The following is a 19482-nucleotide window of genomic DNA, read 5'->3' as shown; positions in this document are numbered from 1 at the left end:
TAAATAGCGCTTCTGCTGAAAATATTTTGTGTACATTTTAATCATGAACATGTTGAGAAAGAGCCTCATGGTAAACAAGGTTACCCCTTTGAGCCCTGAACACCTAATATTAAAGTTGTTACTCTACATCAACATCCATATGCCCTGAAATCTTTACACCCATGTCAATGACCATTATAAGCAAATATATATACTATATATAATGATCTGTCTCTTACGCTGTCTTCTTAAAGGAGAAAGAAAGGGTTAAAATCTCGACCCGCTAAATCCAAAGTCCTTATGTCCCTGTAGCTGATCGCTACATTTTTTTACCTTGATGTCCTATATATTCGCAGCAGTGCGCGTTTTAACATTACACTATATTTAGCTTATTGCAGCCACCTTGTTGGATATTTAAATTAGTCCAACATGGCGCCATGTAACTAAATGCGCATGCGTGAACCTCATTCTTCCCCCTAGATGCGAGCGCGACATGGGAGGGCCATAGAAACTGCAAGCGTGCTCACACAATATGGAAAATGCGCATGCGCTTCTAACTGTAACTGGTCTTGGTCTTGGTGCAGGAGCATGGAATTATGGGAATTTGAAATACACAGCACTGGGTATTTTTTTCCTATGTGGCCTCGGATCTTCTGAACGGGAGAAATATGGAGAGCACTATTGAGAGAAATTAAGGTATGCCTTTAGCTTGAGATAAACTCTTTACTGGCCTCTCCTTCTCCTTGAAGGAGAAGAAAAAATGTTTTTTTTTATGGAATACCCCAGGTATGCCGCAACATATATACGATATTCAATTAAAACTGAAATTTTAGGGGCAAATACAAATTTCTTTCTATTTTGTAAGAGATTCTTAAGTGAGTTTTTTTTAAAATCACTACATTTATCAAACACATACAACTGTTTTTTGCTTGACTGCTTAAGGGATGTAAACTGGGTGAAAGATTTACTTTTGAACAGACAGTAGAATAAATATTGAAATATCAATATCAATTTTTAACTACCTGCAAATTACAATTTAATGGGATGTAAAACATAATTTACGTTGGAGGAATGCAGCAAAATTCTCTACTAGATATAGCAATGTATGGTGGTTCCATGCACTGCTCTGTGTAAGTAATTCCTTTCATCTTTGGTACGAAGTACAAACTCCTTCATATGTCTTAAGATTGCATTACTGGTAGAGAGAAAATCAATCGCTTAATGTGTTTTGAACACTGTACTTGTCATACCATTCATTTATTTGCTCAGCTCATCCTGTGTGTCACCAAAAGAATTTCTATCAATGCTCTTTGCACTAAAGCCTCCATCCATGAAAGCTGTGATCAATGATTTTCAGAACAAGGATATTTCAACAGGCGGGCAGTTTAACATCATTAAATGTCTATTAAACCCCATTATGCATGCTAATACCTGTCATCACTTCATTACTCCTCTGTGTTTCTGAGATTGCAGATCAGTTCGGACAAATTCAGACTTTAATCTGAAAGCAGGAATTTCCAAAACACTCTGCTCCCAGTAAATAAACCTCATAATTAAAATTAGATAAAAATAAACAATAGTAAGATATAAACTGCTATTTCCACTGGCAAAATACCCTCATTTATCCAGCAGTGAATGGATCTGAGTGCTGAAGGGCTAGAGACAGGTCCCACTTATCATATTTCCCCTCCTGATTCTCCTAGCATCATTCATAAATAACACAGAGTGAGGCTTATGTACTGACATAAGTGAATATTTGCACAAGTGCAGCAATTCACAGCAACCCATCACACCTTGACTGATTGCTCTGCATTAATACACTGAAGGAAATGTGCATCCATAACTCTAAAAGTTGAGTATTTGCTATATGCAAATAACTACAAACACGGTCAATTGTTTTATATATGCGGCCTACCACACTGCTACAAACCATGAAACAGATCTGTAACCAATTAAAGGAATCAGACTCACTGATTATAGAGTCCTGCTTGTAAATTTGTGAAGCAATATGGAGGTGGGCAAACCTGAAGGCCATTTGAGATTTTTGAGTGTTCGCTCTGCTGCACTGTCATCTAACTGAAGAATGGTTATTATTACAACTGTAATGTATTTCTAACATTGTCATGAACTAAACCAAGAATGATGCAAGCCATAGGCTTTAAGGTGCTACAGGTATGGAATGAATTATCAGGAATATTTGGGGCCTGGGGTTTTCTGGATAAGGGTTCTTTTCACAATTTGGATCACCATACCTTAAGTCTTAAACAAATAACTCCAAAAGGATTGTTTTGTCAGCAATATGGATTCATGCAGCTTAGTGAGGATCAAGTACAAGGTACTGTTTTATTATTAGAGAGAAAAAAAATTAAATTATTTGCTTAAAATGGACTCTCTGGGAGATGGCCTTCCGTTAATTCTGAGCTTTCTGGATAATGGGTTTTTAGATAAGTCATTCCATACCTTTACAATATGATAGGAGACAAAAAGAGAAAGTCTGTGTTTCTTACAGTAAAGCACCACAGAACAAATGGTGTTCATAGTAAAATCTTTTATGCATTGGCTTCCTTGACTACAAGCTAGAAAATTATTATTTACAGGATGGCTTGTATCTGTGTACAATATGCAATATATACTGTATTTAAAATTAATGCAATGTGAGGTTTGTATCACTTATACTGTGCCAGGATTCTTATATAACTTTGTATTTTTTCATGGGTACATTGCTACTTTGTGCAAAGTCCATTCAAAACCTATAGTAACCTATAATGGTCAAAATATCATGAAAAAAGGAAAAAAAAAAAGAATGCTTGGTTGGTTTTATCTAACAATACCTATTGGGATAATTATCTCTCAAGAGTTTTTGGTTTTATACAACAAGAAAAACTGTGCACTAATTAGGCAACTGGTCAGTATAATGTCCTTTAATGTATTTAACATATTTTCATCTAATACTAATTGGCATATTCTGAATAACAGAAAAAAAACAATAAGAGACACCAATGTATGTCATTTATATTCCTAAATCTATGTGCATGGCAATGGTTTTGCTATAGGTTTATAAAAGCTTTTTGCATTTTACAATCTAGTCTTCTTTAAAATACAAAGCCCTAACACAGAAAACATAAGTAATTGTTCTCAGCAATAGTCAGTAGGAAATCAGTAATAATGTTTAGTTATTACAAGCCCATATCCCTGCCAGTGTTCCTGAAAGGAGCTATGAATGATTACAAGCCGACTTTGCTAAGGTAACCACTATGGATGATTGATAGGACATTAATCAAAAGATGCATATCAGCCTTAGAATTTGTTCACAAGCTTCCTTCTAATAGCTGATTTCATGTTCACTGAGCTCTATGCCAGTTTGTTCAATTTATTCTTCAATGTACAGTACAAACCATTCATCACACACCACAATGATTTAATGCTCTTTCTTCCTTTCAGTGAACATATATTACACAATGTAACTACCCTATCCTGTTCATTAAAACATATGGAAGCTATGTTATTGGTGCATACAAATGATTATAGTACACCAAAGGAATAAATCAGGAAGAAAATCTAAATCAAAAGAGTATATTTCTATATTTAGGGGACCATTAAAACATATTATTGTTCAATCCAAATATCCTAGTAAAGAATAAAGTGCATGACCTTTAGGCCATGTCCAATTTCAATACCTTTTTTAAATGTTATTCTTAAAGGGGACCTGTCACCATAAGAAATGATTCCAAATTCTTCTCTATTGTGTTAGTCAAGCAAATTAAACTTTACTTACACTATATATTACTTTAATTTTGTTTCCTTTAGTCTTGAAATTTACCAAGCAGATAGGCACCATATTGCGGACACTGTTATTAAGGAAAGTTCTGTATAAATCTGGTTTATGCACCATCTAGGTGATGTAATAAGTGCTGAATGGACAGTGAAAGTAAGTGTAATTAAAACTGGAATCTGTCAATCAATTATTGTTTGCCCTTCCTCTATACCACAGGCAATATATCATAGACAAATGAGATTTTAAAATACATTTATTACAGATATGGATGATTTAATAAAAAAAAAAAGAATATGGGTTTCATGTTTAATTTGCAAAGGACTTTTATTATACAGCTTTTTATGTGTGGGTGACAGGTTGCCTTTAATTGCCTAATTGCTTTAACAACTACTTGGTCTACTGCTCTACATCACGTTTATAATTATTACTCATTATATAGCACCAGCATATCACATTATGCAATAATTTATAAAAAGAAAAAACATTATTTCAAAAATTTATGAACAAGGTATAAAATCTTGGGGGATTTGTTGCCAATTCATTTCATGACAAGACAGACTCTACACTAACTACATGAGACATTGGACATATAATTATCTCTTTTTATTATGCTTCTTATGCATACGGGTCAGCTCAAAACTGCTGAAGTGCATTTTCTGCCAGTGTATGCAGAGACTGCATGTAACTGCTTATACAGATATGAAGTGGCATTGTGCACTTTTATTGTTTTCTCGACCAGTGTTTTTCTGCCAGTGGAGAAAAAGCTTCATCTGAAGTAAGCTCTTAGGTCTAGAATCTAAGAGGAAACACAAGCAGCTAATGATAAGTAGCCACTGTTGTTTACTTAAAGGACTAGTGATTTCTGGTTTTCTGTTTTTTGTTTTATTACTGCTACTTAGTGATTTCTAACATACTATAGAGTACAGCACTAAACACTGAGAACTTCCAATTTGTTTATTGTCATGCCACATGGCACAACCCATAGCTATTGGGCTCATTTTGACATGAGGTTTTCTGCTATTGAAGATGGGGATAAATGCTGGATGCAGAAAATATAGCTCAAGACCTACTTTTTTGTGCATTAAAGGAACAGTAACACCAAAAAATTAAAGTGTATAAAAGTAAAAATAATAACAATATAATGTACTGTTGCCCTGCATTGCTACAACTGGTGTGTTTGCCTCAGAAAGACTACTATAGTTTATATAATTAAGCTGCTGTGTAGCCATGGGGGCAGCCATTCAAAGGAGAAAAGGCACAGGTTACTTAGCAGATAACAGACAAACCCCCATTATATGGAGCTTATCTACTAGTTATCTGCTATGTAACCTGTGCCTTTTCTCCTTTTTTCCAGCTTGAATGGCTGCCCCCATGGCTACACAGAAGCTTATTTATATAGTAGCTTTTCTGTAGCAAAACCACCAGTTTTTTGCAGAGCAACAGCACATTATATTTTAATTACTTTAAAACACTTTAATTTTTTGATGTTACTGTTCCTTTAAGAACTCAGTAGGACCAATTACTGCATGCAGTGCTAAGGGGTCTTGTAGACCTGTGGAATATAACATATGGCAAACGCAGCAACTCCCCCCCCCCCCCATAAGTATGTACCCTTATTCCTCAACCCAGATATGCTAAAAGAAGTTAGACACTTGAACTAGGCATCATACAAAGAGTATATACAGATGCTGTGAGAGACAGAAACAGGTGCTTAAAGTGACAGTGAGGCATGCTAAAAATTAAAAAAAGAAAATATAGAGTTGACTGTAAAGTCTCACGTAATTTTCAAGTTCAAAACAAATGCATCTTGAAGTAAGTTAATAAGTCCAGAGAAATGCCAGGACACACAGAACAAATAGACCACAAATGAAAATACTGAATTACATTTTCAAGCTGAAAGAAACTATGGTTTGGAATATGGTGTTAATCCAGGGAAGTTCAATCATATTTTCATGGTTTGGAAGAGACAGGCAGCTCATTAATGTTCTTCTGACAGCTGCTGATGAGACATATTTATCAAACTAATCTAGTTCTGAGCCAGCCTTTCCCTAACAATAATAGATCATTTACATTGCTGTACAGAGTGGTTCTTTACTTGTTTCCACTATAGTGCAGTGTTACAATAAAAAGGGGGAATAATATCATTTTTACATCTTAGCAATATAAATAGATTCCATATATATTTAAAAGCTGAAAATGTTAAAGTTTATCAGCAGTTATGTTTTAGAAAAGCTGAATTTACCGGAGGAATACAATCTATTATGATTAAAGACTGATTGGAAGGTTAGAGAAATTACCTGCTGTATTCATAGTAACTCTACATAAGGAAGCCAGATGCTACTTTTTATTCTACTAAACATAAAGTGATTAAGAATAAAAAAAATGTGTTTTCAGATGAATATTGCTTTCTCAATGAACCAGCAAAAGCAGTTTTACATCATACATTCTTTAAACACTGATTTACTCCAGATTTATGTTGATGGTGTTCCTATTCCATATACACAGGGGATCCTACCTACCTGTCTTTAGACCTGCAGGCTGCTTTTTCTGACCCTGAAAGAATTACAATATAGTATGTAATCAGATAAATCAATTCACCAGAGGCTTTCTGGGTCAGAAAGGACACCATGCAGATTTAGGTACAGGAAGCATGAAGCACAGGAACGATACCTGTACACAAAGGAACATACTGAATAAGTATGGTGGCTTGTACATCTGCAACTCATGGACCTCTGTTCTGTTGAAACATACAATGCCAAGAATAATATCCCTTTACTACTATATGCTAATCTACTAAAATACAATCCAGTTCTCTCTTTGCTTTGTTGAAGCATGAAGAAATGTATACACTACAGGATGAAAAAAATGAAATGTACATACAGGATGTTACCAAATGCATGAATTTTACCCATTGCTTTTTAAGGGACTGCAATAAAAACTATTCTTATGCCATCCTCAGATATACTAGACAGCTTCACTTTGGTTGATGACAGCTGCTGTATGCAAAACAATATATAAACTCTGATTCGGTTCTCGAATTGGACTATTTGGCAGCTGCTTTAAAAAGAAAAAAACATGCAGAACTGTGACTCTTTTAATCAATTTCCTGCATTTTTCTTTAAATCTTAGGAGATTAGATTTGCAATTAACATGCCACTTTGGCATTTGCTAAATATTAAATCACATTAACTGCTGCTGATCAAAAGTTGTATGTCTTTCAGAATTATGGTTTGGCCATTCCACAAAATTCCATAGTTTCCCAGTGCTAATGAATCCCACTCACAAAAGCACCAAGCCATCTTACTGCTGACATTTCTGCGCAAGTCTATAGGATTCATTTCAGACAGCTAAATGGCATCACACAGAATGTATATGCCATGTTAAAGAGTTATAGGGATTACAGCAATGCCTTTCATGTGGCCAGTAAACTGCACTGTAATTTCATTAGGATGTAAAGTCTTAAATAACTAAGTGGGAAATAAAAAAATAAATAAAGGCTTTGTAATGAAAACCAAACTTTGTGGAAGTCATACTAGCAAGGTCACACAGTTTCTGGTCACAGCTGTGGAATTTGCCCAGAAACAGCTGTGAATCTAAGCTAAACATCTTCCATACTTTTCCCTGTGTTCTGTATCTTTCCTTGCTTTCTTTTCTGTCTTTTTCCATAAAAAGTGCAGAGTATCAAATATATGTTTTGGTCTAAATTCACAATAGGCCCCTACTCGACTGACCACCTACCAGTGCATATAAGTACACCTTAGAAGATTTAATCAAAACAGCATTTTGCAAACGTCTTTGCTTAATATTTTGCAAGAACAAAGCCTCACTACATGGTTCATAAATCTAAATTATTGATATATAATAATGTATATATGAAGCAATAAGTCTGCTACATACTTCTCTATTCCCCTTCTTCAAGCTGATATGAATAGTATTCTGCCTGTACAGTGTTGCACCAGATGCTACATCTGCTAATTATCTTTCTTAAGAAAGACAAAACTAATATTACAAGGTAATAACCTACAGATTTAATAGTCCATGCTAATAAATTTGACTTCATAAATATTATTCTGATCTTACCTGATGGCACTGGCTGCTAGATGCCCATAAGAGCCACTAGCAGATGAGCTGCTGCGGGAGTTGTTAAGTATAGTAACAAGAGAATTTGGAGAGTTGCGAATCATTGTCTGGAGATCAAAGCTATGATCAGAAAGAGGTGATATGGACAGTGTTCTCTTGCGACTTGGTCGTAATGGCACTCTAGGACTTGAAAACCGTGAGCCTGTGAATAAACAATCAAAGTTAAAGCTACTGCACAGTTTCTGTTTTTTGATTATTTAAATCACCTGTTAAGAGACCTATACCAACTTCAGTTTTATGAGCAGGCCAACAACTTGGCTACTCAGTGAATGGCTGCATACTTTAAAGGAGAATGCAATCAAAATTTAAAAAGCATACTGCTCAATAGTCCTCCTATTGTTTAGTAAAAACACCACACTTTTGGCTCACCTAATCAAATATTTACTCAGTCACACTTACTTCACATTTTCTATCTGTTTTCTTTAACAGGCAGCCATCTTTAAAAAAGGTATTCTCCCTTCCTTTCCCTCCTTGCTTCATAATGCACATGTGTTTCATTCCCTCCCTCCCTCCCCTCTTCCAGATCCGCTTCTGATTGGCTGGTGGGCATGTGTAGCTCAGAACAGGAGACAGGATCAAGTTACGCACATGTGCAGGGATCTGGGAATTTAGATATACAGTAAGTACTTAAAAAGAATGCCTTTAGACTTACTTTTAACTTATATTAACCTTTTCTTGTCCTTTAAAGGAAAAGTAACGCTAAAAAATTTTAACTAAAAAATCTATTCTACCCTCCCCCAATAATTGCCCTATCCTGAAAACTATTTGTTATTTATAATGCTTTAGAAGAAAATACCTGTAAAAAACTTGGCTTCCGGTCATTTCAACAAAGGCGATATGGCGACACAGGGAAAGTTTCAGGGGAAGCGTTCACTATGCGGCGATCGACTGATCGAGTCTAGCCTTCCTTCTGTATAGGAAGGAGTCAGGCTAGACTCGATCAATCGATCACCGCATAGTTAAACTTCACCCGATACTTTCTCCTGCATGGCCATATCAGCTTTGTTGAAATGACCGGAAGCCAAGTTTTTTACAGGTATTTTCTTCTTAAGCATTATAAATAACAAATAGTTTTCAGGATAGGGCAATTATTGGGGGAGGGTAGAATAGATTTTTTAGTTAAAAATTTTTAGCGTTACTTTTCCTTTAAGGCATAAAAACCAATGAATACAATTGAAGACTGAATAAAAAAACTGGCTTCTATTTACACAGCAGCAGATCATATGAACCTTTGGCATAGTAGGTTTTTTCTTAATATGAAAATATCAAATGTAAAAAGGGCAGCCCTTCACCTCTTGCATGTATATCCCAACCACTCTAACTCTTTATACAGCCACTTCCATTCCATTTATATAAACCATTAATTGTTACATATTTGAGAAACAATACACCCCTTGCTCGGAATAATTAACATATAAGTAGAGTATCTTAATAAAGTCTTGGAACTTTCAAGTAACTTCTAATTTAATTAAAACATGTGGTGCATTACCCATATATATTTAGAAAATGCTTCTTCTGGTTATAATAAATGTGGGCCCTGCTTTTTCCATCTTGCCTAAATTCTTAAGCCCAAAGAGGGACTGCATGGATTCTGCCACTGGGACTATACGATTTTTCTAAATGTGCAGATGTAAAAAAGTGCTGTATAGATAAAAGATGTTATTATTACAGAGGAGCTCCTGATTTCTACACATAGGACTCAAAACAGCTAGTGGTTATGACAAGCGCCTTCACTTTCCACCTGTGATCTACTGGCTACAATTGAGGAAAATTAGGAAGAAAAATGTATCTTCCTGTAGCTTTCCTCAGGGGAACTCTGTTTATTAATGTGCAAGCAACATGATAAATTGCTAAACAAAAGGATAAGACTTCTATGTATTAGCCCTCTCATTTCTGGTGATTTATGAATCTGACGGCTTAGGAGACATTCTCATCATTAATTCAGAACAAGCCATGAGACAGTGCTCGAACCTAAATACCAACAAACCCTTGCCTTTCTGAGTAAATGAATGGGCTGAAAATAAACTCACTTCAAGATTGAGTTACATGCTGCCTTATATTAATCACAGCCACACTGTATTTTAAGTGTCAAGATTTTAAGAAAATAAACAGTAACATCAAAACTCTCTGGAAACCTGATATACAATTATTTGCTTCTTTAGAATAACTTAGTAATAGTATTTATGCACTGAAATGTGACATTTCAACATACAAAATACAATTTGTTGCTATTAACACTTAAAGATAGGGGTTTGATGCAAGAAAACAAGTAAGGACTATGAGAAAGGCCCAACACAGAATAAATTGTGAGAATAAAGTCTGGTGCTTTTAAATATGAACTGTTTCCATTTTAGCACCGTTACTGTTATCCCTTCAAAAACATTTTCACTTGTGAAAAGAGCTAACAATGCATTGTAAAACTATGGGTATTTTGTAATAGGTGAAGTGTTTGCTAAAGGTCTAATCATCTATAGAAGCCAATCAGCTTGTAGAATATATTAGTCTCCAAATATGTTACTGGTTGCTATGGGTTACCGAACCTGGAAAAACTTAGTGCTTTTTATTACATTTAGGGTATGTGTTTTATATGATGTATCTATTGGACATAGTGGGTATATACCTTAACTAATAAAATACACATTAGTAATAAAATTTAAAGATAACATAAAAACAGTTCAGTAATTAAAGCTTGTGCTGAACATGCTTTTTGCCTACTGTTTTAATTATGAAAGTATCAATGGTTTTTGTTATTTGTTTGCGCTATACAGGCAAAATCTGAAATTAAAGTCATATTTTACTTTCTGTCCTTATGAGCAAGGTAAAAACAAATCAACAGTTCACTGAGATTCCATCTGTAGGGTAAGGACACAAAATTGTGTTGCTTGTGCTGCAGGCAATGTAGCTTGGCAAGAAAACATCTTAAAATACCTTTTTAGCAGAGAGAATCTAAATTGGTTTAGGTAAAACCGTTTACTGGCACAATAACATAAAAAAACACGAGGAGGCATTTCTGTGAGATTATGCAAGTAAACTGTTTTACTAGCAGTAATTCAGATTTTCACCAATACAAAGGTATTTTCTTGCCTGGGGGCAACAAAACATTTTGTATATTCCTACCCTTAAAAAGAAACCTTTCCCTTCCCACAGCTAAGCTTGTTAAGCAATGAGGCAAAGAACACCTCATTATACAAAGGGTTTTTAGTGGGGACTAGAAATAAAATGTGACTTTAAATTTCAGATCTTGCCACGTTTAGTAGCATGTTCGTAGGGACAGGAAATAAAGTGTGACTTTAAATTTCAGATCTTGCCATTTTTAAAAGATAATAAAAATCCTATACTTCTTATTTAAAACAATAGGCAAAAAGTATCTTCAGCGCAAGTCCTATTCACTGCACTAATGTTGAAAAAGGGGTATACGTAATCAGCTGGTTAGATCCTTAGTGACTCCACCTCACTTTCCTGACATCACAAGTGTGCTCAGAGCAGCCTTTTCACATCTTGGGCATATATCACACTATAAGATTATGCTCACTCCAGAGATTTTTGTCAATACAACAATGCAACACTCTAAATCATCCAAAACGTGATTAATGGTGTTGTACAGCATAATTTTTAGACTGCTGAGGCAAGTGCGTTCATGAAATTGATACATGTGTTATTTCAAAGACAAAACAGAAACTGGGAGAAATCAGTTATTAGTTTATTTATTATAAAACAATGTAGCCTTGAAACATAGTTGCAACAAAATTATTTTTATCAAAGTGTTTGATTTTAAACATGCATATAGTGCTGCATATACCAGCAATGCTGTGGAAATAAAAATATCCATGCACTGTGCTTGCCTAATGTTGCCTTTCTTCAGACTTCCTCAGTCTTTGATATGACTAAATATATTTCTATAGGATTGATTCACAAATCCTTTTTAAATTGTGATAAGGATGGGGGGTATTTGGGGCAATTTGTGTAGGGTTAATGACCTGTAAAAAATCACCATGCCCATAACCTTGTTCTATATAGTCATGGAACAAATCAGAGATTTCAGATATGTACACACAGAGGGAGCAAACTTTATCTGCATATTTAGCTCAACATGTCCTCATTGGTCTTGCCTTTTTTTCTTTATTAATAATCTATTTAAGGATCTATAATGTGTAATTTCTTTGTAGTTCACAAAATGCAAACACTGAAACTGAGGGTATATTAATTTGTGTCTTTTACTTATGAAATACATATTTAAAGCAGGTGGTATCATAAGGCAAGAGACAACAAACAATTCATGATATTCAATGATATTCCTTCTGAATGTTGGCGTTTATTATTATTAACATGTATATATATAAAGCGCCATCAAATTCCAGAGTCCTGTACAAGAAATAGGTTTATTCACTGGACATACAGAATTAAAAACAAAGCAACCAGTAATACATAAAAGTGGTGAAGATGGTCCTGACCAAAAGAGCTTACAATCTATAAGGAGAAGGGGTTGAGACACAAGGGGGCACATTTACTTACTCACGAACGGGCCGAATGCGTCCGATTGCGTTTTTTTCGTAATGATCAGTATTTGGTGATTTTTCGGAAAATTGTCGCGACTTTTTCGTAGCCATTCCGAATGTTGCGATTTTTTCGTAGCGTTACTACTTGCGCGAAAAGTCGCGACATTTTCGCAGCTTTCGTGCCGAGTACGAAAGATTCGGATTCATTCAAGCTTCAGTATGGTGCCTTTTCTTGGGCCAGGTTGGAGCTGCAGGGTGCCATTGAGTCCTATGGGAGGCTTCCAAAATCATGCTAAGTCTGAAAGTTTCGCCCGCCGCTTACGAGCGCTCAATACGAAAAAGTCGCGATAAGATACGAGCGAATCGTAATGGCTAGGAAAAACTCGCGTTTTTACGCGCAAATCATATTGGTAACGAAAAAGTCGCGACAATTTCCGAAAAGGCGACGAAAAAAATCGCAAAAATACGAAAAAGTCGCAAAATGTTTTCCAATAGGAATTTTTCCAATTCGGATTCGTGGGTTAGTAAATGTGCCCCAAGGTGTGGGAATTAGCAAGATCAGAATTAAGCAAGGTGAGAGATGGTCTTTTTTCAACCCTATGTAACTATGTAGCACAGGGTATTGCTTTTAGCAGCCTACTGAGATTGTGCTGAACTTAATTAGGGTAAGCTTCTCTAAATAAATGTGCTTTTAGAATTTTTTGGAAGGCAGAAAGCTTGTGAGAAAGTCTGACAGAAGAAAAGAAAGAATTCCATAGAAGGCGTTCAGCCCCTGCAAAGTCTTGAAAGCGAGTGTGTGAGGAGGTAACAAGAGAGGAGTAGAGTAGCATGTTATAAAAGAAGTGTAACAAGTGGTGTGGGGAGTATTTAGAGATAAATTCAGAGTTATGAACTGCTTTGATTGTGAGGGTCAAAAATCCAACAACAAAATCTGAAAACCAATAAGATCTGTAGCAAAGAAAAACCTTTCAATTGTAAAAGGGGACATCTGCAATTGATGTCTACATAATATTGACACATTTTAGATGGAGTATTTTCTAATTCAGAATTGACGCAGATTTGTCACATAGTAAATCTCGAAAAAGTCACAACTTTTTTTCCGCGAGTGCTAAAAAAATCTGACCATTTCGGAAAAACCTGTTCCGGAAATAAAATTTACTAAAGTTACTAAATAGTCCCCTTAGGATATAATTTGTCTTCAATGCATAACATAGTAATAATATTAATAATATCACTTTTCTAAATGCATCTGGCTACCAGAGTGGCTATTTACAAAAAAAAAAAATAATAACATTAAATAAATTAACAATTCAAAAAAAATTTGAACTAAGCAAAAAACTCATTGGTTTCTTTTCTTTCTCTTTATGATGCAGATCACTTAAGAAATACAAAATTGCCCAAAAAGGATTTTTTAATAAAAGTTTACTTATTGGCTAATTTAGTGAGCTTCAAGTCAACATAGCTTTATAAACAGTGTAATTTAGGTTATAACTTTGTGAAATGAATAAAGCTTTCAGTTCCATAACTGAATATTTTGTTATTTAGTGTGTGACACAAAAGCACATGCCGTAATTTGTGTTCTTCATTATTATTAGCTTCTTTTGTTGATTTAAGATTCTGTCATCTTAAAATGCTTGTATTTTTAGTGTGATGAATGATAAGGCACTAGCCTTTTTTACAATAATTAATTTACTATATACAAGGGACTAGTTAGGACAATTTTAATTGGGTTTCACACTAAAAGGGTAACTTCATCCTACCGCTTTATAAAAACATCCATTACCTGACAAAACAGATTTTTAGCAAGTGAGTTGTGAAGGGCTGTGTGACCTGTGAGGTCCTTAGTTTTGTAGAATCTTTCAATTGTTTCAAATTCCTCATTAGGGAAACTTCACAGCATAATGGATGCTTCATGGATTTTTGAATGGAAGTTAATGTAAAAATGAATTTATTTAAATGAGACCAGCATTCATTTTAGCTTACTTTTTCTCAGAATTAAAATGACTTCTTAGACTTTTTTTGTACTTAAACCACTACTGGAAGGTCTTATCACTTTCCCCATCCCTTAAAGTTCACCTCCAGGAATGTTTCCCAGAAGTCCCTGCCGGCAAAATAAGCAACATTTTTTTTCCTAGCCAAAGCTGAGGGTCTGTGCAATGGCAACCCCCAATAGCCTCTTGTAGAGATTGGCAGCATAGCTAGGAAGAAGGGCAGCACAGATTTTAAGTTTTACTAAGCATGCCCTGTCTATATGGGACTTTCACTGCCATGATGCTTCCCAGTTGCATTTAAAGGGGGTACATTACTTAACCCATTCACATAAGCACAGGACTTTTGGTGGTGAACTTTTTATGCAAAATAGATGAAATCGTGATAAAGAACACAGCTGTGTATTTTACATCAATATACCTGATCAAGACTCTTGAGTAATAATGATTCAGCCCAATATACTATGAACTTCTGTCAACAGATAAAGTATAAAAAATGCTACATCATTGGATTCCAGAGGTCCTGGTAAATGTAGTCTTGGCTGGGAGTGTGCTAACTTCTGATCGAGATATAGGATATCAGAAACCCACTACCTAAAAATAATCTTTATCCAGAACACACCAGGTGCCAAGAATTACATTACAGAACTTACTACCTGTACACTGTCTCCAGCAATTCCTTGTATGCTAATTCACAGGTTTGCAATATTGCAGGAAAAAGCAAAATAATTGTTTTAAATAACAAGGTTTTTCACAAAGAAAAACTAAGTATACAGTGAACATCCCATCCTTAAATAGGCAATCTGTGTTTTCTTTTATAATGAACATGTTTGGCTAGCTTTATATTACTCAAAATACAGTACATCATAACTTAAAAAAACATAGGCTTTATATGTATGATTCAAACCTCAGGACAAGACTGGCTTATTATATTATAGTTCTATATGTGGGCTGTGCAATATAAAAACAGGAAAATAAAGACTGCAAATATTTCCTACAGCTGAATTTATCTGAAACAATGCCAAATATGCCAGTGCTCTGGCCAAAAGAATTTATGATTAAACTCTACATTTCCCATTGCTTTTCCCATTCTAGTTAGGAGCATGATAAATGTCTTAGCTGGAAATGTCTAATAAGAAGAGTACAAGAAAGCATATTTGAACATATTCCCCAGTCTTGCTTTGAAGTTCTTACAAGGTTTGCTCCTGAAGCTGTTTGACGTTGGAATCTCTCCCAGAAAGTAATCAGGCCAATGGATACTACAAACTTTATCATAACTTTTACTTCTTTGCATTTATTTTAAGGGACATGAGTTATTAGAAAGGACATTTTTTATGTGATTAACAAAATCCTTATCTAAATTATTCCAGCTATTTGTTACATAAGCTTTATTTAGGCTTCCTCTTGACCTAATAATTATTTTCAAATCTCAAGTGCTTTAAAGATTTACTTTTAAATGACATTTCTAATTACCTGTATGCAAGTAAGAATATACTAAGAATACACGCTGGTGTTATAAAAAAATTATAAAAGAATTCCTTTATTTAAAAATTGACACAAATATCCTTGTGCTGCTGATTTTCCCTTAATACAATACAACTTTGCTGCTTAGGAACTAATGCATTCTGCACTAAACATGCTGATGAACTGCTACTTAGCTGTTTAATGGAGCACAGGGACCTGCATTTCCTGATGAATACAGTGCTACATGTGTTTGGCACCACTATATTCATGTAAAGTGCACTGGGAGATGTTTGTATGTGTCCCATTTAACCTCCTAGCCATCCCCTTACTTGAGTGAGGTACAGAGGACATGAATGCCCCAGACACAAGTAAAATGGGTAAATGAGCACTAAGGGGTACGATTTTGCATCCCTTACTGAGAGCAAAGTAGTGGTTATTGGTTATCTTTAAATTTAGACAGCTCTGCAAAGGGTCAGCCACCACTAAATTATGGCCTAGAGTAGGTGTTGATGCTAAAAAACTAAACTAAATATAATGAGAGACAATACTTCATCACCAAACGTTAACACCCCTGAACACATTAACATTTTAATTCAAAGGCTCTACATTACTATACACAATATATCATACACAATAATACTATAATAAAACAACTTCAGATAAAGCACAGACTAGCAATCACTTCCTACAACCTTACCTATGGAGCAAGCTGTTGCTTTTAGGCTAATGCCACATGTAGTTTATGGCATAAATTCTGTAAGCGTATGGAGCGTATTCTCTGCAAACATTTTTCGGCTTGCAGAAAATATGCTCCATACGCTTAAAAATACCCCTACCTGTGCCTGCACCAGAATTAATTGAATACACGCGGGTGCAGGCACATGTAGCCGATATATGCCTAAAAATGTGAGACTTTGCATTTTCTCGTGTTTTTGGGTGGATATCGGCTACATGTGCCAGAACATGAGTGTATTCAATTCATTGAGGTGCAGGCACAAGTAGGAGGATTTTTAAGCGTATGGAACGTATTCTCTGCAAGTATTTTTTGGCTGCATGTGGCATTAGCCTTATACCCCTCAATCAGTTTGTTTATTATATCATAATGTATCATATTATTAAATTGGTAAGTACAGTCAGTGATTTTTCTAGTGATTTACGAACATGCTGGGATGAATTTACTAACATTAGTGCTAAATTGTACCAATTTAGTTACCCAGAGCAAACAATCTAACAGCGTTTATTATTTATAGAGCAGCAGCAGCAGCAAGTTGCCCAGTGCTTTACAATAATTTATCAAACAAGGTTATTAAGTTAAATCTAAATTAAATGTTGTTTGATTGGTATTGCCAACTGCACTGGTGCAAACTAGAGTATGTGTTAGTAAATTAGCCACAATAACAAAAACTGTTATTCTCTTGTTGCTCTCGGTCACTTCCTAAACCATATCAAGTAAGAAACAATTGTGAAGTTCTCCTTTTGAGTCAGCCTGACAAGCAAGAACTTACTGATCTTATACTTACTCTCCATGGCATGAAGATATTCCATATGGAGGGCATTAGCTCCAGCACCAGCAGTTGCAGGGGATGGAATAATATCAGCATATGGGCTTCTCTGTCCAGTTAGCAGTGCCATTTGATGGTAATATTCAGCAGGGCTAACACCAGCATGTGGGACTACAGGAGAAAAACATTTCAGATTGCAATTTGACAGATTCTTCCTCATCTCATATCATAAAAATGTAGCTATAACAGCTATAAATCTGTAAACACATATCCTTTATTGCTGTACCTATAGTATTCAAAATAAATGTGATTCCAAAACTAAATGTAAGCTTATGTTTAAGTTGTGCAATGATACTGGACCAAAAAGAAGAAAAAGCCACCACTCTAAGTAAACACTTGTTTTGAGCATATGTTAACCATTCCTTAAGGTGAAAAAAAAAATGACGGTTAACACCAAAGATTGCTGCACTGATGTTCTTTAACATGGCTAATTACATATTTCATATAAAAGCCCTTTCTTTGGTTCAGAACAGCCTGCTGCTGAAAAAACAAATCATAATAGTTGGGCAAAATTTCTGTGTTGCCTCAACCTGTTGATGAAACTCAGAGCTGTGTTTTCTCTGTCGATTTAATTCCAGAGCCCCATGAGAACAAGAGTGCTCATTAAGGCTGGGGACATGGCTCTGTGCGATGAAATGTGAGTAAGCACACAGGAGTATGCTGTAATTCCCAAAGAAGCTGGTCTTAATGCAAAACATTAACTCAGGAATTGCTAAACAATCCCCTTAGTGTTGCCACACTACAGATTACCATTCTTGGACACATATTCATTGCTCTAATATGATCAGTGTCACTGACAAAGTTCATTAACAGACCTGCATTTACAGAGATTCCATAAATGACAAATGCAGTGGTGACCAAGGAATAGCTAAACTGGCACTATGCAATAATATAGAACTGAACTTTCTCTTAATTAACTTATTAACTGAAAGATAATGAGCCAAACAAACACAAAACTCACCATCAGTAGGGCTGAGTCCACGGGCAGCTGATATCATAGACAGTGAAGGGCTGCTGTGGAGAGATCTGATATAGTCCATGTAAGGACTGATGTAAGGATGAGGAGGGCTGAATGGGGAATCAGATGCACTGGCTGGGTTTCTGTGTGGAGATATCCGGATAAATGGAAGATCTGGGTATGTCGGGCTGCTTGCTAATGCAGAAGGCCTAAAAGCAAAAAGGCAGATTATGACTGTGTAGTTGTACAAAAGAAACATACAGGTATGGGATAAATTATACAGAAAGCACAATACAAAAAGATTGTATTTAATACAATTTTTTTTATCGTGCTTTTTAAAGGTACAAAAATCATACTTTGATAAATCTGCCCCTAAGTGTAGTAAGATACATTACATTTTCAGTGCAGCATTTTTTTTTTTTACTAATAATGGATGATCTAAGTGCAGTAAAAAAGCATGGCCTAAAAAAAAGCATAATCAAGAAACATGTACAAAAGGAACAAACGGTTTCTTAGTACAGAAAGAAGCAGATTAGATTTGATAATTGTGAGGGTTGCAATTGGCAGATGTCACTAAAGCAAACTGTAATCTAATGTTAAAGTCAGTTCTACCATGTCTCTCAGGCTAGACGCAGAGATATCTTAATCAAAGATCAAAGCAATTCCCAAGAGAGCTGGCGCTCCTAAGAAACAAAGTATGGTGGATGTAATATTTGTCTTTCTTCTCCCTCATTCTTCTCTTATCTGCTCAATCTACACCTCATATAAATGCTTTTTATCCTCAATGCCCAAATTAAAAGCAGTTCAAAATATGCAGACTTTATTATATTTACAGCACCTCTAAGAATGGAGAAATGAAGCAGAGTAACAAATTGAAACACATTACAGCCTTCAGAAACAGCTTAGTACTTTTCAGGATTTCAAAAGATTTTTAGTACCATGCTTAAAGCATATCTCCCAAAAGGACTGAGTATTACGGCATTTTTTCTATAGTTTTAGTTTACATAAGCAGCAAAAACTGATGGTATAGCTTATTGTGGACACTGAGCATTATGCCAATAAGTGCAGATGACTTCTCCAAAGACTTTAAGACCTGTGGCACATGGACCATTTGCACTTT

The 19482-nt window shown here is 35.3% G+C and overlaps 1 protein-coding gene across 3 annotated transcripts in view; it reads right to left on the bottom strand.

The window, feature by feature from the left end:
- gli3 (GLI family zinc finger 3) overlaps positions 1-19482 on the bottom strand; it is a 132801-nt gene that overhangs the window by 26631 nt on the left and 86688 nt on the right. For all 3 annotated transcript variants that reach the window (XM_004915351.4, XM_004915350.4, XM_012965492.3), the window contains 3 exons: positions 18366-18571; positions 17363-17515; positions 7835-8036 (listed from right to left, as the gene is read on the bottom strand). In XM_004915351.4, the coding sequence (XP_004915408.1) occupies positions 7835-8036; positions 17363-17515; positions 18366-18571 (561 nt within the window). The remainder of the gene's footprint in view (positions 1-7834; positions 8037-17362; positions 17516-18365; positions 18572-19482) is intronic.

The sequence above is a fragment of the Xenopus tropicalis genome, chromosome 6 (assembly GCF_000004195.4).
Source record: "Xenopus tropicalis strain Nigerian chromosome 6, UCB_Xtro_10.0, whole genome shotgun sequence".
In the NCBI taxonomy this organism is placed as follows: Eukaryota; Metazoa; Chordata; class Amphibia; order Anura; family Pipidae; genus Xenopus; species Xenopus tropicalis.
This window is presented reverse-complemented; position numbering and strand designations above follow the sequence as displayed.